Here is a 26,580-nt window from a genome sequence, read left to right as displayed (position 1 = left end):
CCTGTTCTCTCTTTCCGCTTGAAAGAAAACTTCAAATTTTTCGAACGGCTACCAAGTTAGTTTATTTAATACCTAATTCAACTACAAAAACATATAAAATCTGGGCACACAATGGAACAAGAGCTAGTCTTGAGTATATGTATCTAGAAAACTTAACAATAACTTTGTTATTACATTTGTCGACTAATTTCGTATGCATTATTTATGTTAAGGCTAACTAAGTTCAATTAAGTTACTGTATTGAGGCTGTCCCTAAAGCTCGTAGGCTCGGTCGCCGTTCTGTGATTGTTAAATGAGCGTGTCCTCGTCCTGACCTTCGAATACCATCAGCAGCGAGTGCTGCGAGGGTGAACGGCCCAGGGTCAGGCCGCCCAGCGAACCGTCCGGCGAGAGCAGACCCGTCTGGAGGCTATTATTATCCCGATAACCTGATGTCGATGATGTTTGTGAGACCGAGTCCCAGGATATTTCGCCAATGGCTTTCGTCTGTTGCTCCTGTTCCTGAGAGAGTGAGGTAACCTGTCGGATATAACGATTAGAAACGGTAAAAAGACAGATAGAGAGAGAGAGAAGGAGAAAAATCGCTTACGATGCTGGGCGGTTCCATTGGAGTGAGGCGACTGCGCTTCAGGCGGAATGTTTTGCGACTGGCCGCTTTGGAGCGTTGCAGACGCGAACGCGTATGATCGCCCGAGCTATCCTCTGCTGGACTTTCTGGTGATAGTGGCGTCGTCGAGGTCTCCCCCGAGGAGTGTCGAAACTCGACGGATGAGACAAATCGCAGCTTGGGTGGCTGCGCCTTGAAGGGCGCCTGCTGCAGTGACTGCGAGTGCGACAGTTGAGAGGCAATGCCCGGAGGCAGGGCTGAGCTGCCACTGGGCCCGCTGCCTGTGGGCTGACCCACCAGAGTGGGCGCCGAACCAGCCGCGCCCTCACCACTCTGGCTCTCGCTGGTTGTGGTATGTGGATCCCGACCGGTGGAGCTGCTGGACAGAGACTCACGTGGCGGATGCAGAGTTTGCTGCGAGAGCGTATCACTGGGCGTGCAAATGCCGCCAGATCCGCTGCGTGAATCGATGGGCACGGCGGATACGTGCGAGTGGGTCGCCTGGCCGGTGGTGGTGCCCGTGAAAATGGATATTAGCGAGGGTCGCTGCTGTGACTTGTGGGCATCTGCGGCGCTGGTCGCTGCCGCCGCATCGCTTTTCTTCTGCTCGGAGCTCTCGCGATCTGTGGAGACTGTCGAGGAAATGTATAGAGGAATGATTAGCTTCAGCCAGCAGCAGACTTACCATAGCGCTTGTCCTCTAGCTCGTCTCGCAGGTCGCGCAGCTCGCGTGCCAGCTCCAGCAGCAGGGCGCCCTTCGACTTGAGTCCACCTTGTGGCGGAGTGCCGCGTAGCCGCTCCCTAATGATGAACTGCATGTGCCGCTCGTGGTCGCCAATGGGCGGCTGAGAGATCTGAAAGACATTGATGTAAGTGAGACGCACACTGATAGCAGAGCCAGCAGCTGCTTGCTTACCTTGTGTAGGATGAAGGGCAGCAGGACAATGTAGAGGGGCGTGCGATGCGTGACCACGAATTCCATGAAGCTCCATAGATCGGGCGCTGCTTCATTGCGCCTGCCCAGATCTCGCATGACGCGCACGATGCGTGGCCACTCGTTGGACAAGCGATTCTCAAAGCAAATGCAGACGATGCGCAGTGCAAGGAACGCCGCCTGATACAGGGAGCCCGAGATGCGAGCCGGTCGTTTGGCATCTCGGCTGCCCGTAAATGTTAGGGAGCCCGCCCGTAGGTCTCCCGTAACACGGTTGATCTGTGAGACGGCTTGGCCGGTGCGGCCGGCCGGTGGACTCATGGCATTTAGCACGGCGGTTAGCAGAAATGAGACATCGCTCATTTTCAGCTCGCCCACATCGGAGACGCCGCGTCCGGAGCAGACCTTCAAGCACAGTGGCATTATCAGATGCATTAGAAATCCTTCGGCCTTTTCTTGTGTGGCGAACTCGGCGCTGCCGCCGCAAATTTGCACAAGCGAGAAACAGTCAACGGGGCTAACCACTTGCAGAGCCACCAAACGCACCACAGTCGAGCAGAAAAAGGCCGGCGGATTCTGAGACATGAGCGCTGCACCTGCACTGGACACGCCCTCCGGTATGCCACCGCTGCCCGGCTCATTCACGATCAGATTCTGAACGGTAGAGATGAGGGTCTTCATCTGCTGCCAGTGGAGCACATACGGATGCCGTATGATTGTCTCGTGTATGCCCTTGAGCAGTCCGGCTGCTGCCTCCCAGTCCGTGTTGCGGCGTATGGATGGCTTCTTCGAGATCTTGAGGAACACCTTGTCGATGCGACGCAGCACCGTGACCAGAGCATTGCGCAGCGCATCGTTCGACCATTCGGCACGAGGCAGCACCGATTGCATGTACCGCTGCAGTCCACGGCAGGCCATGGACTCGGGATCGTAGGGTGAGACCTTGAGTAGGGAGTGGGCGATGTCGGCCAGGCGTATGTGACACTTGGCATCCAGCACCTCGGTGGGCTTGCTGTCGTTCGCCGGCAGCTTCTTGGCCAGCTCGTAAAGCCGCGTTGTCGACTTGGTCAGGAAGTCGGCAACCACGGAGAGTAGGACATCCCTTGGACGTCGGTATTCAGTGCGTATCATCTCTGAGTCTTCGGCAGAGTCCATCATGTTCTTGGTGCGCGGATCTGTCGCATACTTCGTGTGAGACTCCTCCTCAAAGTCCATGCCGGGCGAGCAGGGCGGCCCGCGACTGCAGTTGCGCTGCGACGAGCCCTTGTGCTCCGGACTGTTGCGATACGGCCCATTGTAGCTCTTGGCCAAGCCCTCGCAATTGTGCACCATAGTGCGTATGGCCACAGCCAACTGGAGTATGATATCCCGCTCCGATTTGCCCTGCAGCGGAATGTAGCTGGGAGACTGGATCTGCTGTAGGTAACAGGGCAATATGGCCTCCAGTATGATCTGTTGGGCATGCATGAATTTAACGGGATTATTAAATGCGATTGTCTGATCAGGAGAGCAGCTACATCTACTAGCTACAGGGGATCTTCAGCTAGGTCAAGGGGGCTTTAATCGAGAGTGACTAACTGTAGGATGAGGATATTATCTACTTAATAGAATCTAGATATCCTTAGAGACGACTGTAAGACGTTAAATATACTCTATGTGTGTGCAAGTGAGCACTACCTACCAGCATTTGGTAGCCTCGCGTGCTCTCGGCCGAGTAGGAGACCACCATCACGCATAAAGTGATGCAGTCGAGCACTGTGACATCATCGTCCTCGTCGTGGTAGCAGAAGTCAATGGCCTTCAGGGGCTTCTGCTCCTTGACCAGCTCGGCTATGTTGAGGGGATCCGGCGAGGGATCCTCGAGGCTGAGCAGCAAGTTGAAGAGGCAACTGGATTGCACCTTGTGCGCCTCGCCATAGGTGCCATCCTCATCCGTGTCCAGTATGGCCGAAACAGAGCCAAACATTTGCAGTATGAAGGGCTTGCGGTTCAGCAGATAGAACTGCTTTACGGCGTACTCGATGGTCGTGGTGATCAGCTTGTTGGTCTGGTGGAGCGAGTACACCTGCAGCAGAGTGGGCATGATCATGAAGTAGCCATTCGTGGAGAAGATATTCTTGAAATTAAACGCCGCGTTGATGAAGGTGGCCATCACATAACGCATAATGCACGAGTCCTCCGCATGTAATATGGACGCGCCGGAGAGGACATTCAGGAAGAGCTGTATGTCCGCCGAGTAGGCGAAATTTCCGGCCATCGCCTCGAACATGCGCGCGATCAAGCGCACCCACATGAACTTGTGCAGCACATCCAGGCCAAGCAACACCTTGCCGTATTCCCCGCCATGATGCAGATCGAGGTCCACCTCGAGCGCCTTGCGCGGAAACGAGGGCAGCTTCATCAGTTCCTCGTGCAGAAAGACGACGCGCTGCACGACCATGTCCACGTTCTTCAATATGGCCCACGTCAAGTGCACCTTGCCGATTTCGACAAATTTCTTGGTCAGCTCTTGCTTCTGCAGCGCCAGAAATGATTCCTCCGGCCGCATCAGCATCAAACGCACCTCCGGGTACTGGGAGCGCTTAAAGAAGTACAAGTCCCGTATATACCAATTGGGATTCAGTATTTTGTCTGCGAAATGGGAGAGATTTCGATTAGTTTTCCCGGAAGTGCTCAGCTGTGACAGTTGGTTGACTTACTGCTCTTGTAGTCCACCAGACAATAGTGGTTAATGCTCTTCTCGTCAATGGGATAGTAGTCTAACGCCTCCTTCAGCAGCTGGCAGAAGAGCGTATCCTCCTGCACGGGAAACTGCGATGGAATGTTGTAGTCATCATCGGCCGGTCCATGAACCACGATCTTCTTGGCGGCCGGCACATTGGCTGTGAGCAGGATCGAGGCATCGCATTGCTCTTTGCGCAAGATTTGCTTCAGATCCTTGAACATGATGCCGTGCACTGAGTGCACCACCATCCACAAAACTGACAGCGCCGAGCCAACAAGCTGCAAAGACAAGGAGTTAGCTATTATGTGAAGAGAGATGCTTCGGGTTGAGCCCACCTCCTGCTTGAGCTCGTTGGAGGAGCGCACATAGAACATGATATAGCCAATGATGGAGTTGTAGAGAGCAAAGGCGGCTTGTTGGGGCAGGCGAGGCACAAAGCGAATCAAATGTCGCAAGAGCTTGAACATCTGATCCTGTCGATCCCGAGTCAAGCGCTCGAACACATAGCGCAAGAACAGGGCAGACTCCTCGACCAGGCACACCCAGATGACCTGGTAGGCCACCTCGTAGACAGCGTTGCCATCAGATCCGATGGCTGCATCGTCCAAGCAGCCGACAATCTGCATTACCGAAGAGCACAGCACCGAGGGGAAGAGAGAGTGGGCGTGATGCAGATGCGAGGAGGCACGGGTGCCATCCAAATCCTCTTCGATCTCATGATCCTCATGCTCCATGCCCGGCTCATGGGAGGCCTGTTGACTGATGGGTATCATGGTGATGAGGAAACTATGTCGCTCCGCTCGCTGCTTGTCGCGCTGCTGGCGCAGAGCATTACGTATCGCCTCCGTTTGCTGCATCTTGCGGCTCTTGGTGGCTGTGACCAGGGAGCGCTGAAATGATTCGATTATGAATTGATATTGCACTAGGCAGGAGCCTGAGCCCCTGTTCACTCACATGTCTGTCCTGGTTGAGGGTCATGTCCATGTCCTTGGTCTGCTGCACGGGCATCCAGGGCGGATCCACAACGGGCAGACTCTCGATGCCAATTTTGGGCGAGGGCAACGTAAACTCAATGCCACCCGGCGGCACCTTGAACGTGGCATCGTGTGCGTTCTCCTCCATGCGCGGCCAGACGTGGAAGCGGCATTTCCACAGCACCAAGTACCGCTGAATCGCTCCAATGCGTATATCCGGATTCTTGTGCTTCAGCGCTCGCTGCATAATGTCGAAGGCGAAGTTCTGCGCCTTTACCGAGCCCATGAGAAAGACCGCCGCACTGGAGGTGGCGGTGTCGTGGTTGGTTTCCAGCAGCAGCTCCCAGGCAGCGGGCATCGCCTCTATGACCAGCTCCTCGCTGAGCACCACGGCGCCCTTTAGCATCGTGGCTAGCGGAAAGTGAAAGAGATTGCGTATGTGTATGCGTATGAACTTCAAGATGGGTGCCTCCTCCTGCAGCTTCTTCTCCTTCTCTTGCCGGAAGCTGCGCGCCAGCTTCTCAGCCATCTCAATGTCCGGATCATCGCTAATCCTAGAATCACATCGATGTAGACAGGATTTCAGTATAGCCGATAGCCAACTTACCGATCCTTCCTTGACAAGCTGTCCTTGCGCTTTGACGGAGATGTTTGTGTCGAACTCTGCTCGGATACCTTGCGCGTTGAACGTGGGCGTGCCGAGGGCTTGGACGAGCTTATGACTGTGGGCTCCACTGTGGGATGATCCGCATCGAAAGTAAAACCGAACTCCTCGCCATAAACCTGTCGAAGCAGGGTATTATTCGAGTATAGAAAAGGATTGGTGAGCCTCGATAGGGCGCTTACCTTTCGGGTTGCCTTTATGAGCCGCGTACAGGAGCGCATGTGACGCTTGTAGCAGAACGGATGACAGTAGCCCTTGTGGGTGCAGTAGTAATTGTAGCTCGTGAGCAAGTCGATGACGGCCTTGAGCCAGGGCATATTCTTGGCCGTGTCATCGTTTTCATTGGAGTCCGTCGGCGACTCCGGTTGCTGATCGTCGCTGAGTATGCCCGGCGATTCCTCGCCGCCGCTAATGACGCCCTGCTCGGAGGTATCACTGCGATCCGAGAGCGAAGACACTTTACGGCGCGATTGCATGTTAACTAGTAGAAAGAACATGATATATGTACATACATTCATATATAGATCGAGTCTCAGCTCTTACAATCTGTTTCGATATCCTTGCTGTCCTTGGTATTGCGGCGTAGCTTGAGCGAGCGGCGCTTGAATGAGCCGCCCGTTGTGGTCGCTGTGCCGCGGCGCAGCAGGAAGGGACGCACAGCCGAGGCAGTGGGACGTCGAGCTGATGACGAGAGAAGTGATTAGGTAATCAAATAGAGCTGCAATCGATCTCTCCATTGTATACGCACCTTCCTCGCCCTCCTTGGTCAAGGTCGTATTGCTGCTGTTCTCCGATTCGTTGTCGGGTTCGTGCAGGACGAAAGAGATCTTGCGCTCAGTCTGGCCGGCGCCGTCGTTGCCCGCTGCTATGGACTGTAGGCTCTGGGCAGAGGTCTGCGAGTGACCCATGGAGCTGAGTGCCATGGACCAGCGTCGGTTGGCCTCCCGGTAGACCTTCTCCCAGGGTGCGGGACGGTCGCGATGCAGCATCTTCGACGTCTTGGGCAGCGTGATGTACGTGTCGCGCAGGAAGGCCGTAATCTCGAAGAGCAGCACACAGGCAATCAGCTTGAGGGCGTGGGGGCAGTCATTGCCATGCGGATTGACCGAGGACTCGTCCAGGAAGTCCTCCTCCTCGTCCTGCTGCAGCAGCTCGCGCTGCTTCTCCGGGTCCGTAAGACTTGCATTTAGCGCCTCAAACTGCAGGCGTTCGGTGAAGAGCAGCTCCTCCAGACGGGCGCCCACCATCTCAGCCCATTGGTGAAACATTTTTCCCGCGGCGCGCAGCAGGATGTGTGTGCGACGAGCGCTCGTCTGGCTCACCTGCTGCTTCATCTGGGCGGGATTGATGTTGGCGCCGGATGCCCGATAGCCGCCCACATTCTGTTTCATCCAAATGGGCCACTGGCCCTTGTTGCACAGGTGAACGAAGTGGGCGCACTCCAGCAGAAACGTGGCGCGCGTCACCAGCGGCGCTTGGGGCTGTAATCGAAATGGAGTTGGGGTTGCATGAAATTGACTTGAACTGGGCCAAATCCAAGACATACCAAATCCAAGACGGCTGCGATCAGCTGGGGATCGGGAAAGCTGCCCGGCGCACAGGTCTCCAGCAGAAAGGACAGCCGCAGCATGCCCATTCGAACGGGCTCGGTGGGCACCAGCTTGCGCTCCTTGAGTATGACCACCTCGGACTCGCGCGGTCCGTCGCACATGTCGGAGGAGCTGCGTCGACTATAGTCGGCTGTCTCTTCGATGCCGCCCACCTTCTTTTTGCCCTTCACAATGCCGCCGAAACGGTTCAGACGTCGCTCAACGCGTCGCTTGGCACGCTGTATGGAGCGGCCGATGCCGTCGCTCGAACGACCCCGTTGGATCTTCAGCGAGGCGTGCCGCATGAATGTCGATGATATCTCTGGATTGAGCGAGCCAATTTCCAGATCAATCGACGATGCCTCTTTGGGCGTGCCGCGAAACCAGCGCACCAAGCCGCTGAGCCGTCCCAGCGAATTGCGTTCCGAGCTGGACGTCGAATCGGAGAGCAGCGCCCGCTCGCTGTGCCGCGGCGTCAGCGTTGGCCGTACGCCCGTGGTGCGACGCCGAAAGTTGCTCAGCGGTGACTGGCTGGTCTTGTAGTGCTCATCGCAGGGCTCCGTCTCCAGCAGGCTCTGCAAAGGGAAGACCGAAAGGGCTCAATACCACGCTGTGGGCTACAGTTGAAGACTCACCACGGCGCAGGCGGAGGAGGTGCTGCGCTTCTTCAGCAGCAATCGGCGTTGCGAACGATTGTCGTCACTCTGCACCACCTGCATCTGCATGGCATTCGCTTGGGGTATATGCCTGTCAGTGGATGAGTGGATGATTAGCTTCTCGATTAGCCGATTTGGGATTGTGAATTCATTGGGCTCACCTGATTACCCTCGTCGTCTGCGGCGTTGGCCCCTTCTTGTGGGGTCGCGGCGTCACCGCCAATATGCCGCTGAGTGCAACCAGTCGAAAGGGCCCGCCATGGGCGCCCTTCACATAGGTCACCAGCTGTCGTATGTCACCATAGAGGGCCACATTCTCGGGCAGCTTCAGATCCTTGCTGGCCTCCACGAATCGGCTGACCAGCTGCTTGAATATGGCGCCAACCACTTGACCCTCGGCTCCGCCGCTGATGCCGCCGCTAAAATTGCTGGAATAGCCGCCCTGACCTGGTGCACCGCCAAGATCGGTGTTAGCATTTTTATATCCACTCTGACGTTTATGAGCTATATGCATCATCATTATATATACATACATACATACATATATATACAACGTACGAGTGTTTTTTGTAGGAGGTCAGAGGCAACAAACGGGGGCGGGAGGGATGTATTACAACTCAAAAGCATTAGCAAAACTCGTTGCATGCAACATCGAACGACACACACACACACAGTGAAATATATTCAGATACATAGTTAGAGATTGTGTGAGAGAGAAAAAGAGATGCAAACAGAGCTCCACAAATAATAATAGTGAGGATATAAATACGTAAAGTAGTCGGAGGCAACCGACTGCACAATACTCGCCCACAAGTAGAGAAATTCACGATTGAGTTGCTAACGGAACTGGTCTGGACTGAGCATATATATATGTATATACAGATTAGTTATAATTAGGTATGTAAATCAGTTCAATGCTCCCCCTATCTTACTTTCATATAGCCTGTAAAATATTACTTCTACTTATCATAGTATACCAAGCCCAATTCGATCATGTTTATATTGAGACCAGATATAAGGCAAATAGGCAACTGCAACGACTATCTGTATACCCTGTAAAACGTGGAACGTGTCTACGTCAGTTCAGGCCTGCTCTGAGCTTCGCATACTGAGGCCACACAGCAGACAAGTAGGGACCAATACGCCCTATAGCCACTATATGAACGAGTATAAGGAGTAAGAAGTATAATGGACAATTTTGCAATTGGGAATTTGGTGCCACATCAATCAATAGAATCGAAAGACAAAGCTGCTTAAGTAACTAGGCACTGCACGGATGGGGGCTGGTCCCGACTTACTCAGCGGCGAGAGCAGGGAGCTGGGATCCACGCAGAAGGCGAGAAACGCATGAAAGTAGTCAATGAGCTCCGGCAGCGGCGATGTCTTCACCATCTCCTGTAGATGACGCTTGGTGCGCTGCCCGGCCTGGCGCAGCATGCGCGCGATGATCTTCTGGCACTGATTGCGCAGAAAGTCAGCGGGTGGTCCTCGAACGCCTGAAAAGGTGGATGAGTTGAGGACCGAATGCCCCGAGTTACTAGCCACTCACCATCATTGCAACCATGTGGGCAGCCGAGCACCTGGAGCGCACGTCGAGTTATGCCCATCGATATCTCGTGCGGATGCTCGCCCAGCTTCAGTACGCCCATCTCGATGAGCAGCTCGCAGATGTTGAGGCCTGCCTCGAGGACGCGCAGGGAGCAGACTTGGGATGGATCGCGCTTGAATACGCTGCTCACCGCCAGCAGCACGATCTCATAGTCGATGCCGCCGTCTCGTGTGATGTAGAACGAGGAGCCGGGCGCCTCCGACTCATCCACACCCGTATAGTCTATGTGGGAATCAGTGTGGGAGCGCAGCATGGGTCCGCGATAGCGATTGGTGCTGCTGCCACCACCGGCGCTGCCATTGCCACCAGCTCCGACGATGCTGCCGCCGTTGCTCAAAGCATCCAGTTGCGAGTCAATGGAGCCCTGCTCAAAGCCACGACAGTTAACAGTTAATCAATAGAGCATATACACAGTTCTTCTCTGGCTCACCTGTCGCTTCATATAGTCCGGTGAGGGTGTGGGCGTGTGCTCTGTGACCGTAATGATGGGATTACGTGGATAAAAGGCGGTGCCCCGTGGACAGGTCGTCTGCGGCGGCCTAGAGGCCTTGGGCGGTTCTATGTATCTGTAAAATCTGGCATATTGTAGAGGAGATGCGGGAGTCCCAATTAAAACAAACGACGTGCAAAAGAGGAAGGCGTAAAAGTAGTTTGGGTTGAGCAGCTCATGGTAAATTTAACATGCAACATTTGAATTCAATTTTAGGTCACTTAACTTCAATATGAAGCCAACTGGAAATGGTAAATAACTAATCCTCAGGTTAAATTTACAATGAGCCTCGATTGAGCGAGCGAATAGAGGAAAGTTTAAAGAGTTTTTAGGGAGGCTTTAGGTGTTCAGGCAAACTTGTAGGTGAAAGGGCATTAGCCCTAGGGTATATAGTAGCATAGTTTAACCAGTAATTAGATATAGTATATATGTAGATATAGACACAGTAGGAAAAGTAGTTAGCTAGTAAAAGAAGTAGAACCAAGCGCTAGACCAAAACTCACCCGCTATCAAGCAGACAGCTGGTTGTTCAGTTCATAAAAGATAGTAAGTTTGATATCGTTTATATAAAGAGATGTTAGCAATAGAGTTCAATTTAGTTGAGTTGGGTGTCCGGGCCTAATTTAGTTTTCTATATGTCTCACAGGCGTGCCTGGGTCCATTAGCTTACCTTAGGCTGGGCATGGACTTGCCCTTGATGAGATTGCTAGCTGGTTCTCGAGTGATCATGGAGGCCGATCGCGACAGCTTCTTCTCGCCTGTATCCAGGCTGCGATGGTACTCCTGGACGGAAGAGAAGCATACATTGATTAGTGATCGATTGGGCTACGTAACTCCGCTAACAGCGTTAACTTTGGCAACAGCACAGAAAACAGAAAAATTAACAAGACAAATGAAAACAAAAAGGCAGCTTCTGCCAACGAGTGGATATCAACAAGAAATCTAAGCAGGTGTGCTAGCTTGCAGGACTGTGGGGATATTGCTATAAAGTTAGTTAGCTCTTAGCTGTTGGCTTACTGCATGCTGCAGTGGATTCTTGCCATTGGCAGAGTTTGTATCGAGCCCTACTTTTTCCAAGTTCTTTTCCGATTTTGAGAACATTTTCGTTTCGACAAATGCCCGTAGATCGGCCATTTTGACGCGCTTTTTCTTCTCGCTGCCTCGGCGATCCGAGCTACTGGGCACGCTCGCTGTCTCCTCTGAAAGATTGAGTTGGACTTAGCGCATTTTGGATTGGTTCGGAAGGGGGCTCGCCAGCTGGATGGATGACTTACCCACTGCACTGGCTGTCACTGTGGCCGCTGGCTCCGGTATTTCGATATAGTCCTTGACTACAGAGCTCCCTGGACTATCGCGACTATTGCTGCCGGGTCCCTGGTACAGTGAGATCTCGATTTGTGGTATGGGCAGTGAATTGGAGCGCTTTCGCGGCTGATTCAATGTAATGGACGCCTCTTCCCCAATTTCGCTGAGTCTGCAAATGGAAGCTTATTTAGCTTCAGTATGATACCCAGCTATGATATGATACTCACCTGTTGTACAGGTACTGCAAGCTCCAGAAGATGCCCTCCTCCTGCCAATGCGCGATGAACAGACAGCGCAGTACGGCCACATCGAGGAAGGTAGCTGCCGACACATCCACCTTACCGCTCTCCGATTTATCCGTATCCGATTCTTTTTCAATCGAAGCACTGCGTTTCTCCTTCATGGAGGCACCCCGGGTCAGCTCCTGCTGATCGAACTCAAATTTGGTTGAGGGCTTCTCCTTATCCCTCGAGTTCATCGATTGGTGGCTGCCGCGACGACTCTGCGGTTGTTGTTGCTGCTGTTGCTGCTGTTGCTGTTGTTGCTGCTGCAGCAAGCTGGCATCGGCCTGGATATAAAATGTAGGTGAGGAAATGGAAGGTACATATGTCTATAAAGCTGCGTACCGTAAAAAACGAGTTGTCCATCAGCTGCGGCGTAGAGGGCAATCGAAAGATGACCACGCGCTCGTCCTCCACGCTCGACGCCTCTTCGGGTATGGTCTCGGGAAAGAACTCCTTGGGCGAGGAGACCCAGGAGCCCTATGTGAAACCCAGATCAGTTAACAATTCTAATTGAGTGCTTTGTGTTTTTGAAGTTCTACCTCTTCGTCCTGTTGGCCATAGTCGCTGAGGCCGCTCTGTGGCGAGTCCGCTTTGGGTGACATGGCGTCGGGCCCCAGCGAGTGCTTGCGACCCTGAATCACGTCGGTCGAGCCTTTTGGCGTGGGTGCGCATAGCAAATTGCGTGCCTTCGGCTTGACAGGCGCTGTGAAGCAGGGAGCGCCCGGGGCCCTATTGTCCCACATGCCCTGCCACAGCTTGATGCCGTTCTCTAAGCGAATGTTTTGAAAGTCCGACTCCTTCAAGTGGTGTATGATGGGCGCAAACAGATACACAAACAGCTGTAAATGGCGTTAGTCAAGTGAGATCTTGGATTGGATACAAAGTTGAGATCGCTCACTGTTATCGTTGGCACTGAAAACAAATACTGATCCATGGCCTTGGCCTTGGTCTCCGCAATGTCGCCCAAGCCCAGCTCGTCGCCGCCCTCATCATCGGCGCACTCCTCGGCGGCATAAAGTAATATCCATTGCATTGTGTACAACAGTTTCGTCTCGACGGGCCCAATCGCCTGCATGTCCTTGACGCGGCCTGAAAATACGATTTACCCATGTCATTTAAAATGATTGCCAGAGCGAATAGAATAGAAAGCCCCGCCTGGCCTTGACTTTAAGCAGATAGAGGATTCTTCAATTAGCAACAGTCAAGTCGAATTCTCCCTGAGCCCCGTTGTCTCCTGCATAGCAGAGCAGCTAGTTATACGACTAATCAACACAGTTCCAGTTCCACTTTGACATTTCTATCTAATTTCATTAGAGTTAGCCTATGGCATAGGAAAAGTGCTTTGCCTCAGTTGAATTTTAGCTTTAGAAGCGAATGTCTCTTTGGACGCATTGAAAAATGAAAATTTTGCTAATTTTTGCCATTTTGGCAACATCATTGATAGCCATCAGGGCTCAGTGCATAGTAAGTTGGAGTGAGGTGTGAGCCTATCTAAATTACATTAAATATTATATAATTCCATTGACGGTCTAGAGTCTCATGCATTTGACTCAACGCTATCAAATTCTAATACAAATCAAGACACAGCTGGAGAAACGAGTTGTCGAATTGCAAACGATCTTGAATAGTCATCCGAATATAGACCCGCAAATTTTGGCGTTTAACGCATCGATCGCGATTCTTCAGCAGCAACCTTGTCAAGTGATAGTTCAACCCAATTATAATGAAATCCAATGGACTTTGAAAAATGAACTGTCGGACCTTCTATCCAGCGCACAGAGCCTGAAGTCAAACGTTGCCAATATGCTTCAAGAAGCGAATATGGCCCTAAACTCTTACCAACACTGCTTTAATCAGCTGCAAGTAGCGGGGCCGCCGCCGACTTGTCCGACGACACCGCAGCCCCCGCCGAATCCACCGCCACCCACGAGTCCTCCGCAAAGACCACACTCTAGCTGCGCTGACTTAGGCTTTTTTGCGGGCATAACCACGATTACTCTGCCCGGTGGGGACCCGCTTAGCGTTTTATGCGATTCTCAGACAGCAGGACCCGGCTGGTTGGTCATCCAGAACCGATTCGATGGCTCCGAAGATTTTTATAGAAGTTGGGCTGAATATCGAAACGGCTTCGGGAGCCTTAACGGGGAATTCTTCCTCGGATTGGAGAATATTTACCGGCTAACCAGCTATCAACGGCACGAGCTGTATATCTATGTGCAGACTTTTAGTAATGATATTTATTGGGCTCGATACGATAACTTTTATATAGGTTCTGAGTTCGAAAACTACAGGCTGAAAAGCGTCGGTAAGTTTGAAGGCATGCAAGAACGATTGTCTAAACATGTGGGCAAAGATTTTTCGACCTATGACCGAGAAAATAGCCATCAAGCCTTCTCTCAAAAATATCGAGGCGGCTATTGGTATTACAAGGGCTTAGTGAAAGGAAGGTAAACTTCTCAATAGACCTGTAATGTTTCCATATTTCACCTAATTCCTGCATTTCCAGCAACCTTAATGGCAAATATTTCCGATCGGGCGTGGATGATATATCAAGCATGCACTGGTTCCATATGAACTCTAATAGAGCAACCAAAATGCTGATTCGACCGGTGGGTCGATATTAAAATTTATTTTTCAATCATATAAAGTCAAAATATATATCGAAATAAAAAGTGCAATCAAAAGTCGAAGTGCTTTACCTAACCCACTGGAATGATTGTTTATTCTGTTCCGCTGTGTTATGAAATTTGGGGGAACTGAGTTAATCTCAGTTAGTTTAGTTCATATTAGAGTCTTGACAACAATAGTTGGTTGAACTCTGAACTCTGTAGATGGAAGAAAACGCTGCCTTAACTGATGAAACGACGCGTTCATGTCCTTGACGAGACTTGAAAATATGATTACCCAAGTCATATAATATAATTTCCAGAGCGAATTATATAGAAAGCCCCGCCTGACCTTATCTTTAAGTAAATAGAGGATTCTTCAATTACCATTACAAGCTATGTGACTAATCAATACGGTTCCAGCTCCACTTAGACATTGCTATCTGATTCCCTTAAAGTTAGCTCACAGCATAGGAAAAGTGTTTTGTTTCAGTTCATTTTCAGCTTTAAAGATGAAGACTTCTCTAGGCGCATTGAAAAGTGCAAATTTTGTTAATTTTTGTCATTTTCACGGAATCTAATGTATGTATACTCAATGCATAGCCCAGGTCTTAGAAGTCCAACCCCAAATGTATCATGTAATGAAATATCTTAAGCCACAATGTAGGTTATACAACTCAATTGATATCTTTAGCTGCCACCCAAGAAATATATATATATCATCGTAAATTTTTCGTAGATGACAGCAGATCAAAGTCTGCAGATCGTACGCTCCTGCCTATCTTCAATTGTCGTATGTCCCCAACTAATATACCCTTCTCCAATTGCATACGCAGAGCATAAGGACTTACAGTAAAGCAGCGACGCGCAGGCGTGCATGACATGCGGCAGGGCGCCTTGCAGCAGACGCCAACGTGGTATGGCGCTCAGGGCCTTGGTCAACGGTGGCGAGAGTCCGAACTGAATGTTCTGCACGAGAACCTTCTCGAAGGACTGAAAGAGCGAAGCGTGAAGGAGTAGTTGTGAAGGACCAATTCAAAAGACATATAGACATACCTTACAAGCTTCTTTGGATTCCTATTATGCACATGTGTACGTAGTCGGATCGAGGAAAGAGATAAAGCACAAAGATATATAACGATTTGTCAAGCTATATACATACATATGATATTATGCAGAATAAGATTTCTATACAAATCATTGCAAATCAGAGCTCAAAGCATGCAGAACGAACAGAACAAGAAAAGTATATATAGAATAAAAATAAGTTATTTTTCAGAAGAGTTAGATTATCGCAATTAGTTATAGATACATATGTTAGTAGTAGTAGTATTAGTTGTTATGTACATTTATAACATTTATAACTTACATGGTGTCCCGGTGCGTGTTGACAAAACTACATTCAGATTTAGACAAGTTGCGAGAGATTTTACAATGTTCATTTGTACAGTTTGTTGTTTGTTAAAAGCATAATAATTGTTGTTGTTGGTTGTGGTTGTGGTCGTGGTTGTTGGGTGTTTAGTGGTTAGAGCGTGTGTTAGTAGAAAAGAAATTGTAAATGTCGTATGCAAGAATGTGTATAAAAAAACAAAAAAAAAATGTCAAACATCAAATTCATATATTCAAGATTTCGAATTTTGAGCAATAAAATCAACTGAAAGCTGTGTATAAATCATAACATACATACACACATATACATACATATATGTATTTATGTAATGTATGTAAAAGACGTACAATCGATTGTGCCAATGGGTACAGTTATATAGAGTCCATCCTTACAAAAAAAGGAAAACAAAATTAAACAAAAATGAAAAACACGCATAGCGAATTTACAGCACAATTGCATCATAGTCAATCAATCAATCAATCAGTCAATCAATGAATTATTAATTCAATTCAACTCATTATATATACCCCTGCATTTGCTATACAAATGTTGACCATATCTCATATATGATTGGTCCATAGCTTCCACCCACATTTAACATTGATAACTAATTGTTAATGAATGAATATCATGAATATCTTTCACAACTTCTCAGACTCCATATGAACTTCTTGTATCGAAACTTGTATCCATATGTAATATGTAATATATTATATTTGTAAAAAAAAAAAAAAAATTATGGTTCATAATGATAAATTTTTGTATTAGTTTTGCTATTTATTGAAGTAAGAGTCACATACTCAATATATAATAATTAGAGGAATGTCAAGCTAAACTAAATAGATCAACAACGTTCCTCTACGCTTTATTTTACCAAAGCTGCAACAATCAACAACTTATGAAAAGTGTGAATTTTCGTAATTCTATTGGAAATATGGATTCTCTGGACAATTCGAGAGATCATCTATTTAAGTAGACGGTACTTCTTTGGACTTTTTCGTGAGAAGGATATGCCCATTGCATAAGAAATATTAACTAAAATCGATAGATATAATAGATAGCAGAGATAGTTGTAGATGAAACATAAAGCAGGATTTAGAAGGAACCTAACAGCATTTTAATGATGGCTAACTGCAGAGCAGATCACCATAAGCTACTCTCATATCTCTTGAACAGCTAGTGTGAGAATGAGCTATGCACAAGTTCAACATTTGTAAGGTGTTTCAAGGCTTTCCAGAAATCATTCTGATTCATGCCTAAATCGGACATCTCTATAAGATGGCTATAACAGTAGTTTCTCTCAACATTTTCATAGTCAACTGTAGGGGTATATCAGCTCCGGCCAGGCCAAAGTTAATTTATGCTCATTTCGACTTTGTTAGTTTTCATTTCATTGAGGAAGAGGCTTAGTAGTAGGCACCTTTGGTAGGGTATTTGTTTTTTTTTTTTTAGCCAAGTTTTTAGTTGTTTGTTTTTTTTTTTTCGCTTTCATTTCAATATATTCGTTTAGTTTTCATTCGATATTCCCCTTTGCTTGACACACACTTACCATGCAGCTGGCCTCATGCAGCTTGCCCAGTCGCGGCCTGATGAACGGCGCTATTTGGCGCCACAGGAACGTTTGGACGGAGACGGGCAGGCCGAGGTCCTGCAGGCCATCGTCCTGGTCAATGTCAAAGTCATCGTTGTTGTTGTTCGGCGTCGAACTATTGTTGTTCGCCTGCAGATTGTTGTTGTTTGTCGCATTGCTCACCATCGTGTGGCCGGCAGCTGCAAGGCAAGACCAGAGTTAATGACATGCTACTATTGAGCCAGTGTCAGCTCATTGACTGACTGCAAAATACCCTGTCTACGGCTGGGAATTGAGGCATTGATCGAAGATGATAATTGATCAATGAATTAACTAAAATAAATATCTATTTTATTTCAATATTTTATTGAATATAGAGTTTCAAGTCTCTGACTATTCGAGTGTTCGAATAATGTCTTCTAAAAATATTATATGACTATATATACATATATAATATATATAATGACTGCATTCAGCTGCATGTTATTTCATATATAATGTAATCGGATTTGGCTCATCAAAATCAATCAGAATAAAGATATATGCCCTATATATGTATAATGATTTTCAGCTTTTTATAGCCTCTACTTGGCTAATATTGAGTGTGCTCAACAGAAATAACTGTCAATACTCATCAGGTATATAGTTCAATCGCCTGTTACCCCAATATACCCCATTTGCCCATCTTCAGTGGCTTTGAGGGCATACAAAATGTATTTGGGATGGAGGTCTGGGAAGCATGCCATGGCATTTGCATGCAACAAGTATGTGCGTGCGCAGGCTCAACAAGAGCCAGCCGGCGGTGTCTAGGTCAGTGCCAAAACAGATTTCTGCAGCAAGCACACACTCACATTTCCCATTCCCATGCCCATGCCCATGCCCATGCCCATTGCTCGACAGCTACCAGCTGTGCTCTTTGAAGGCTGCGCAGAACGCAGACTCCGCAGCTTCGCGTCGTCCCAGTTATAGATACAGAATTGAAATTTCATTTTGGTATACATGCAGATACATTTTTCAGTGCTAACGAAAATTTCACACACATTTTTCGCACTTATATAACAAAAATTTATTTACGCTCCGGCCATTGTCAAACCATTTGACACGCACTCAAATCAAACGTTTAATTTCGCACTTTATTTCCAGCAATTCAAACGAATTGCGACCGCACCCAAAGGATAAATAGTTCCAGCAAAGGGTTTGTCTGCGATAAAATAAACTGGAGCTGGGCTCGAGTTAGCGCCAATTGCCAGCGAAATGTATTTCATTTGACTTTCTTCAGCTAAAATTGAGTCTACTGCGGCAAGCATTAACTTTAGTTTCTTCTTATTTTTGCATGGCAAAATTTTCATGGCTTTTGCTGGGGTTTTCTTATTTTTGTACCTTGATTTGCGCGTTGCCCGCTTTCGATAAAGTTGACGGCTGTAGCGTTCGGATGCAACTGGGACAAAGAGTCGCCTCGTTAACAGGACGAGCTATTCACATCGTCGTCATGTCCGTCTCGTTGCTCGTCGTTGCCAGCGACAGGAGCAGCGCACGCCTGCTGCGACACACATATTAAGTATACGCACAGCCACCCCCTGACAAAAGGAAAACAAAGGCATACAGGGTGCTTGGTCTTCAACTACAACAGCTAAAGCAATTTGTTGAAATGTCTGTTTTCAAGCATGTATGCGCTGTGCTTGCCCTGTAGACTCAGTTTCAGTTTCAGCTTAGGCTTATGTCTCTAAGCTCTATAGCCTTGGCCTCTGCCTTTCTCTGCCAACACTCTATACACTTCTCCTACTCATCAATGCTAGCTATCCAACACACAAAGAGCTGTACAGGGTGCTTTCAGCTTTGTCTCTGCTTGTCTGCCTCACCCTGTTTCATTTGCCGCACTTATCGTTGATAACAACCAGTCGCCGTCTCCTCGTGTGAGGGTTGAAAATTGCGTATACGCAGCATGTGCGGCTGTCAGCAGCGCTTTTCTGTTTGTCCCTGTCTGCTTATCATTAAGGCTATTGTTATTGTAGGGGTGAAGTCTTCTTGAACAACAAAACGCGAGCCATAAGTGTTTGCCATAAAAAACTAAAGGTAGCCATTAAATGGATTGATATCAGCCTTCGTCTTATTAATTGTTACGAACAATACATATATGTATGTTGTTTATAAATATATATGTATAAACATATATACAGGGCTAACTAGTGTGAACTTAAGTAATCAATTTTTAATGTTTCTTTGGCCCATAATAGTATACATTGTTATTGAGTCTCAAGATTTTTCTTTTAACAAATGCTTTTTAATTCTCTCAGCTGTAGTTGATAGTTGATAAAATGTTAAATTAAATTTCTTATACACTTGACCCATTGAAGATGGGAAAGCAAAAGGAGGCGTGTCAGAGCCCATAAAGTATATGAATTGTGTCTTAAACTGATAGCGTTGAACGCGTTGATCTCTAAAGATATAGGAGCTAGAGATTCGAGGTTGTTTCTTAGGTCTATTTATATCACGCGCAGATCGAGTTTGTTTGATAAGGCCAAATGTTTATATGCTAAAAGCATTCTTTTTTGTTGTTTTTACTTATAATTATTGTTTTCTTAGATGCATAAATGCAAAAACATATTGGGTTATTGGGTTACTGAAACTTTCCATCGTATACAGTTTATCACAGGCTGTAAACATAGCAATTTTTATATTGTATTATTTGTGTAAAAATAATATTATTTTCTTTAAAAAATTTATGAAACTTGGAATCTACTATGACAAGTTTAATTGTTATAATAATATATGTATATCTACAGCGAGCGTGCACATCTGTTCCTCCAGACGTGTACCAATCAATAGGTTCCAGTTGACATCCTAATCTAATTCGCTTAGAGTTTACTTAATGCATAGCAAATTATTCAATTCCAGTTCATTTTCAACTTTAAAAACGACTGTTTCTCATTGTAAAATGCGGCCTCTGATATTTTTTGCCCTTTTGGCTTCATCGTTCACATCCATCAAGGTAGGTAGAGTGTGAGCAGATCTGAGTTACATCAAATATGAGATGTATTATATTCCATTTGCGATCTAGAGTCTCTCGGATATGCTAAATTGCTGTCAATTGCTGCAAGAAATCAAGGTAATCCTGGAGAAACAAGATAAGGAATTGCCATTGGTCTGGAATAACCAAGCGAATGGGGACCCGGAAATTCAGGCGCTTTACGAATCGATCGGGAATCTGCAGGGCCGACTTTGTCAAGAGATCACAGATTATGATCAATGTGATATTCAATGGATGCTTCAGAGAGAACTGTCGGACCTTCAGGCCCGAGTAGAGAACTTACAGTCGCTGGTTTCCAATGGCCTTCAAGAAAAATATCACCAACAGTGCTTAATCTGCAGTCAATACTAAATAATACACCATGGTGTCCAGCTCCAATGAACGTTTTTGATTATGTAAAAACACTTACTCTGTTCGTTGTAAGTCCGTTTGACGTTTTATGCGACTCTTAGGCAGCAGAACCCGGGTGGATTATCTTTCAAAATCGATACATAGGCAACGAAAATTTTTATAGTAGTTGGGCAGATTATCGAAATGGATTTGGGATTCCGGATGGAGAACTCTTCAGAGGACTGGAATATATCCATCGCCGGACCAATGACCATCGACACGAGCTGTTTGTCTATGTGCAGGGCTTTGGAAATGAAATTTCCTGGGCTCTATACGATAACTTCGTGATAGGTTCTGAGGCTGAAAGCTACAGGCTTAAAATCGTGGGCTGCTACAGAGGTGCCCATGATAGGCTGTCTCAACATGTGGGCAATGATTTTTCGACTTTCGACAAAGAAAATAGTCCTAAAAATTTATCTGCAATGCATCATGGCGGCTATTGGTATTTCCATGAGGATGCGTTTGGAAGGTAAATCATTAATAGCCTTTCAACATTGTCATATTTTGATTAATTTCTGTATTTCCAGTAACATTAATGGCAGATATTTCAAGACTGAAGTAGATTCTAATGACGGCATGTACTGGATCTCAAAGGCCTCTAGTAAGGCAACAAGAATGATGATTCGATTGCGTCTTTAAATATTGAAATAGGTTTTTTAATCGTATAGGATGGAAACATAAATCGGAATAAAAAGTGCAATCGGAAGTCAAAGTGTTTCTATTAATTCCGTTCAGCAGGGTAATCCTGGAAGATCCTGCAAGCTATGCAATGTAGAGGAAACGAGTTAATCTCAGTTCGATCTAACAATAATCTTAACCAACATCTGAGTATATATTATATTAGCATATGTTCATATTAGAGTTCCAGATGAACGGAATTAGGCCAATATACGTTTGTCTAGTATAGAGTATTACTCGTTTTTACTATCTATCAAATAATATATATACTATACTATCAAGTAATATATATTTATTATCAAATATATGTATATGCACATTGAGTATCATATGCTAGTTTATGCGAGGGATCTTCATGTTGGCCACTGACTGTAGAGCTTTCCTTGAGATTACGTTTTATTAAAAACTCGTTCAATTCGTGTATTCGTTGTCGTCTGCAACAATCTGCAACATATTTTTATCAATGAGCTGCGCAATTGCCACTGCGCACAATTGGTCCATATTCATAAGCCGAGCATCCGGGCATCCGAGCACTGAACAGATGTTGACACGGCTGAGAGCCTCATTTATGATGATCCCCTTCGTCCGCACAAGCTGCCGTAGAGCAACACGTACATATGATAAAAACCCGGCCTCTGTGCCACATGCAGCAACAGGTTGTGGCCCACTCTGAGGCTGCGCGGCAAAAGCCTTGGCTTGAACAGCTGAGCCCAAAACGAGGTCAGCGCTGCAACCACCAAGAACAACGCTGCCAATTAGATGCCAAATTCCTGGGTTGATTGCTCAATCAGCCAGCAAGTCTATTAAATACAAACTTCCTTAAAGCTATATATGTATGTATATGTTTATGCATACATATGTGTATAAACAAACACTCGTGTGTGTGTATATAGGAATATAGTTCGGATATGCGTTGTAGATGAATGCTCTGAATACAATTTGGTGTATCTGTGTCATAGTTTTTATAAATAGCACCGCATTCAAAATGAACCAAAAAAAAAAAACAAAAAACAAAATTTTGTTGTGCGAGAGAGAGAGAGAGAGAGAGAAACACAATTGGATGGGACTCCCAGTAATACGCCTTCTATGTAGATGAGAGCTAGAGATATTGTGCGAGCGAGATGGATGACAGGCGAAAAAGATTTCAAACAAATTACATATTTTCAAAGCTATTCAGGTGTTTTTTAGGCATATAACATGTATGTATATATAGAAACTACAAAAGAGCCAAAAGAACATTTTCAATGATAGAGAGAAGATTCAATAAAATGCGATTTTCGCTTGCCAAACGGACGATCAGGGTCGTCAGATACTAAATATCTAAAAAACTATATAAATATATATAATATATATATATATGCTACATACATATATTATCTCTGGCAAAACACAATAAGCGCCTGAGATATTATCTTTAACATCAAATGATATTCAACACGATGCCACAACTGATTATTATTTTGCAGGCACATATATCGGAAAAGTCTCACATCTATAGATATATATATATCTTAAAAATAGAAATAAGTAGCAGAGAGCATACACGCCGAGAGGGCGAGAGAGAGAATTGGCTCACAGATAGAGAGGGAGAGAGAGTCTATTGGAAAATGTTGCCCAGATGAAAGTAAATTCTTTCTAGATCTAAATGTGTGTGTGTGTGTGTGTGTGTGTGTGTGTGTGTGTGTGTGTGTGTGTGTGTGTGAGCTGGTCAGCATCACCTTAGCACATTATCTTGCCGTGCGGCCACTGACGAATAGCGTTCAGTCGAGACCGAGCTCATCCGCGATACAGTTGCTTTTCGCATTCAATAGACAAAATGGTGAGTGAAATCAGCCAATTGAAAAATAATCGAAAATTTTACATAAAAATGGAAGAAAAAAAAAATATATATATACAGAAAACCCTGTGTGAAAAAATATATATTGAAATAAAATAAAAACTAAAATTATTTTTCTACTCTTCAAACACACAGGCTGATGTTCCAAAGCGTGAAGTTGAAAGTAAGTTGAAGAAAAAACCAGACAACAAAGGATTACAATTCTAACCTCAAAGAAGATATCACAAAAAAACATCAAGTATATTAAAAATATGAAATTCGAAGCTAGAAATAAAACTAGATAAAATGATATAGACATCATCAATAGATCTATATAAAGATTTTCAAATGTGATTTTATCTGCAGAAAGTGATTACATAATGTGTGCGTGTGTTATACAGGACTAACTTCATATATACATACATATACATGTACGAATACATATACATATAGAAAGCAAAAGCACATGGATCTGCGATGGATATTTGGCAAAAATATGTTTCGTAATCATTGCGAAAAAAATATATATGCATATATGGATATACACATATGGATAGCTATATGTCTATAGATATCAACTGGAAGTAAAAGTTCTTTGAAAAGACTGTGAATGTTATAAGCCCAGAAAATCTCAAGAAATTCTAAGCAACAACAATGGAAAATTTTGTGTAAATATATATACATATATGTATATATTTGTGTGTGTATATATATAAATATATATATATTTATATTTAAAGATGTATGAGAAGAGCGCACGATCTAATTTTGGCCAAGTTATTTCAACAAATTTATTTCTGTTGAAACGCACTGCCAAAGAGCAGATACATACATATACAAATTCATGTATGTGTACATGTGTGCGTGAGTGTATAGCATATGCTGAGATATTCGAGTGTCGAATTACGTATACGTCTATGTATATGAAGTATGTGTTTTGGCAAGGCGCCCACATGCACACACACGCACACACACACACATACACACTCTGTGTAATGTGAAAGATGACCAAAAATGTGCGTAGCCTTAGTTTCAGGGTTATTGAATTTGACCTCAATCAAATGATTTCAAATGATTTCATAAATAAATAAAATGTTTTCAATTGAATTCAAAACAAATCAATAAATTTGTTATCGATATATAGTTTCGTACAGTAATCATTAATCATGCTTTTATCCAAACTTCCTTTCGGACAGATGTCGAATTCGTTTTCGAAGTTATGGGCTCCCCCGGTGAGGGCATCGATGCCGTCGATCTAGGCGATGCTCTGCGCGCTCTGAACTTGAACCCCACGCTCGCTTTGATCGAGAAAATGGGCGGCACCAAGAAGCGCAACGAGAAGAAGATCAAATTGGAGGAATTCCTGCCCATATACTCGCAAGTGAAGAAGGAGAAGGAGCAGGGCTGCTATGAGGATTTCATTGAGTGCTTGAAGCTGTACGACAAGGAGGAGAATGGCACCATGCTGCTCGCTGAGTTGCAGCACGCCCTGCTGGCTCTTGGTAAATGGAATCTATTGTGGCCCCTAGCTATAATTGACGCTAACTTGTTACTTCTTTCTATCAGGTGAGTCCCTGGATGATGAGCAGGTTGAGACTCTGTTCGCTGACTGCATGGATCCCGAGGATGATGAGGGCATGATCCCATACTCTCGTAAGTAGAACTTGTCTAGCTTGTTATCTGTTCCATTTGTCTATGTGTCAGTGCTACATAATGTTATTTGTATCTTTTACATGTACACACACGCCCACACACCCACACTCGCACACTCGCACACACACGCCAACTTGTTGTTCTATCACTCAAACACTCAAACGAAATGCACTCTGAACACACTCTCCCGTCCACTCTGTCAATGTGCGCGTCTTTTGTGTGACACACTGCACCACTGCACCACTGCACTGCACCACCACCTGTATGTTGACATCGATGAACCGCTCCTGCAGAGTTCATCCAGCGCTTGATGAGCGATCCCGTCGTCTTCGACTAAACAGTAAGTTCTCTTGTTCTTTGTGATCGATTGTCTCTCTCTGTCGCTCTCTCTATCTCTCTCTCTCTCTCTCTCTATAATTATATTACACTTCTAATAAAAGTACTCTTTCTCATCTTTTAGCATTCCTCGCCAGAATGTGTGACAGACCAGATCAGCTATAAATATAACAACAACAACAATTCAACAACAACAACAATAAATTTATAGCAAACAGCCATTCTCCATAGATGTTATATTCATCGCTAACTCTCTCTATCTCTCTCTCGTATATTATTTTAATTAAATTTTACTTCTGCTACTACAACTGCAAAAATTGAACTTCAAGATAATATTATTTTTTAAAAAATAAAAAAATTTAAATTATAAAACAAACGTATCAAAACGAAAACAAAAAAATGAAAAAAAAATTTCGTTGGTTATTTTATTTTGTTGTTTGATAATTTATGTATTTTTTTTCGGTTTTTTAGCTTTAAAACAGATGCATATAAGCAAGTTAGCCAAATCAGTGCATTTGTAGATATTTAGCCATCTATACTCTAACCAATTCGGAATAGGTCGTGGAGACCTATATACAATATAGAGCAATACTCTCTTCAGCTTAAACAACGATGGTAAATGGAAGAAGTAGACAGATACCAAATGTGAATTGGTGCTTAAATTCATACAACATTTATCTGTTTTTTGGCCATTCATACGAGGCTAGTTTATACAGCTTTTCATATTGATTGAAGTACTAAAACATACTCTGAGCATATGAAATTAAAAATTATGCTCTTTACTTGAAATATTTGAAGCTACTCTGTGCGGCTCCTCTATAAACTGACTTTAAGGAGGTTTAGTTCCGATCATAGTTAATAGTTAAAAATTTTGCAGTCTTGTGCTTTATTTTTCGCCTTTTTAATCAATTTAATTTAAAAATAAAAAAAGCTTTTTTAATTTGCCTTTTTCAAACTTGAAGCCTCATTTCTGTCTTAAATAACTATAAAAATAATGTTTTAATGTATGCTGTAAATAAGGCATTAAAAATTTGTTTAATATATCTAACGCGAGTACACTTCGTCTCAAGCAATATATTTTGCGAACCCTCTATTTCAGCCATATATTAAAATTTTATTGAAATAAACATTTTAATATTTTCTATTGATAAAACAATAAAAATAAAGAAATTAAATACGAATTAAAAACCTTTAAAAATTTTTTAAATAAAAGTTCGTGTGAAAAAGGTGAAACACACTTAAGCAGAAGGCCGACAGATGGCGCTTGTCCTATTGT

General features: G+C 45.3%; 3 protein-coding genes and 1 long non-coding RNA gene across 6 annotated transcripts; 3 read left to right on the top strand and 1 right to left on the bottom strand.

Moving 5' to 3' along the window:
• Positions 1-36: 36 nt before the first annotated feature.
• On the bottom strand, positions 37-18,915 carry unc80 (unc80, NALCN channel complex subunit). 2 transcript variants are annotated; one of them, XM_018101085.3, is made up of 31 exons: positions 18,784-18,915; positions 17,383-17,603; positions 15,813-15,839; positions 15,500-15,520; positions 15,295-15,436; positions 12,736-12,926; positions 12,377-12,676; positions 12,180-12,314; positions 11,781-12,121; positions 11,523-11,722; positions 11,266-11,447; positions 10,919-11,031; positions 10,752-10,769; positions 10,189-10,333; positions 9,699-10,122; positions 9,448-9,645; positions 8,311-8,653; positions 8,129-8,240; positions 7,451-8,068; positions 6,653-7,385; positions 6,448-6,585; positions 6,087-6,385; positions 5,848-6,023; positions 5,221-5,794; positions 4,602-5,156; positions 4,241-4,544; positions 3,223-4,172; positions 1,524-2,993; positions 1,293-1,461; positions 590-1,239; positions 37-519 (listed from the first exon to the last, which is right to left on the bottom strand). In XM_018101085.3, exons 2-31 carry the CDS (start codon positions 17,587-17,589, stop codon positions 289-291), a joined length of 9,966 nt encoding a protein of 3,321 aa, XP_017956574.1. In that variant the 5' UTR covers positions 17,590-17,603; positions 18,784-18,915; the 3' UTR covers positions 37-288. The 2 variants fall into 2 exon arrangements, with proteins under 2 accessions (XP_017956574.1, XP_017956582.1); XM_018101093.3 differs by having other exon boundaries at positions 8,132-8,240; positions 8,311-8,596; positions 10,189-10,324.
• LOC108651668 (fibrinogen-like protein A) lies at positions 13,146-14,544 on the top strand. Its single transcript, XM_018101526.3, has 3 exons — positions 13,146-13,301; positions 13,371-14,284; positions 14,344-14,544. The coding sequence occupies exons 1-3, from the start codon at positions 13,236-13,238 to the stop codon at positions 14,459-14,461; spliced, it is 1,098 nt and encodes a 365-aa protein (XP_017957015.1). The 5' UTR covers positions 13,146-13,235; the 3' UTR covers positions 14,462-14,544.
• Positions 18,916-20,292: 1,377 nt separating the features above from the next.
• LOC108649524 (uncharacterized) lies at positions 20,293-21,525 on the top strand. Its single transcript, XR_016196231.1, has 4 exons — positions 20,293-20,392; positions 20,462-20,826; positions 20,884-21,290; positions 21,349-21,525. It is a non-coding gene; the product is annotated as an uncharacterized LOC108649524 (long non-coding RNA).
• Positions 21,526-23,185: 1,660 nt separating this feature from the next.
• Mlc1 (Myosin light chain alkali) lies at positions 23,186-25,680 on the top strand. Of its 2 annotated transcripts, XM_018101660.2 has the most exons (6): positions 23,186-23,318; positions 23,472-23,499; positions 24,512-24,817; positions 24,882-24,968; positions 25,262-25,308; positions 25,429-25,680. In XM_018101660.2, exons 1-5 carry the CDS (start codon positions 23,316-23,318, stop codon positions 25,303-25,305), a joined length of 468 nt encoding a protein of 155 aa, XP_017957149.1. In that variant the 5' UTR covers positions 23,186-23,315; the 3' UTR covers positions 25,306-25,308; positions 25,429-25,680. The 2 variants fall into 2 exon arrangements, with proteins under 2 accessions (XP_017957149.1, XP_017957157.1); XM_018101668.2 differs by lacking the exon at positions 25,262-25,308.
• The last annotated feature ends 900 nt before the right edge of the window (positions 25,681-26,580 follow it).

This window comes from Drosophila navojoa, chromosome 2 (genome assembly GCF_054131105.1).
Source record: "Drosophila navojoa isolate 15081-1374.11 chromosome 2, UAZ_NAV_1.0, whole genome shotgun sequence".
Lineage (NCBI taxonomy): Eukaryota > Metazoa > Arthropoda > Insecta > Diptera > Drosophilidae > Drosophila > Drosophila navojoa.
Note: the sequence above shows the minus strand (reverse complement) of the source record. Positions and strands in the feature narration are given on the sequence as shown.

Bases quoted from the DNA above. Each gene is read 5' to 3' on its own strand.
- Mlc1 (XM_018101660.2), top strand. The intron at 23,500-24,511 runs GTAAGTTGAAGA...CCTTTCGGACAG, and splicing joins TCCAAAGCGTGAAGTTGAAA to ATGTCGAATTCGTTTTCGAA. The intron at 24,969-25,261 runs GTAAGTAGAACT...CCGCTCCTGCAG, and splicing joins GGGCATGATCCCATACTCTC to AGTTCATCCAGCGCTTGATG.
- LOC108651668 (XM_018101526.3), top strand. From the start codon at position 13,236: ATGAAAATTTTGCTAATTTTTGCCATTTTGGCAACATCATTGATAGCC. The intron at 13,302-13,370 runs GTAAGTTGGAGT...TTGACGGTCTAG, and splicing joins CCATCAGGGCTCAGTGCATA to AGTCTCATGCATTTGACTCA. The intron at 14,285-14,343 runs GTAAACTTCTCA...CTGCATTTCCAG, and splicing joins AAGGGCTTAGTGAAAGGAAG to CAACCTTAATGGCAAATATT.
- unc80 (XM_018101085.3), bottom strand. From the start codon at position 17,589: ATGGTGAGCAATGCGACAAACAACAACAATCTGCAGGCGAACAACAAT. The intron at 8,241-8,310 runs GTGAGCCCAATG...ATCCACTGACAG, and splicing joins CAGACGACGAGGGTAATCAG to GCATATACCCCAAGCGAATG. The intron at 1,240-1,292 runs GTAAGTCTGCTG...TTTCCTCGACAG, and splicing joins GCTAGAGGACAAGCGCTATG to TCTCCACAGATCGCGAGAGC.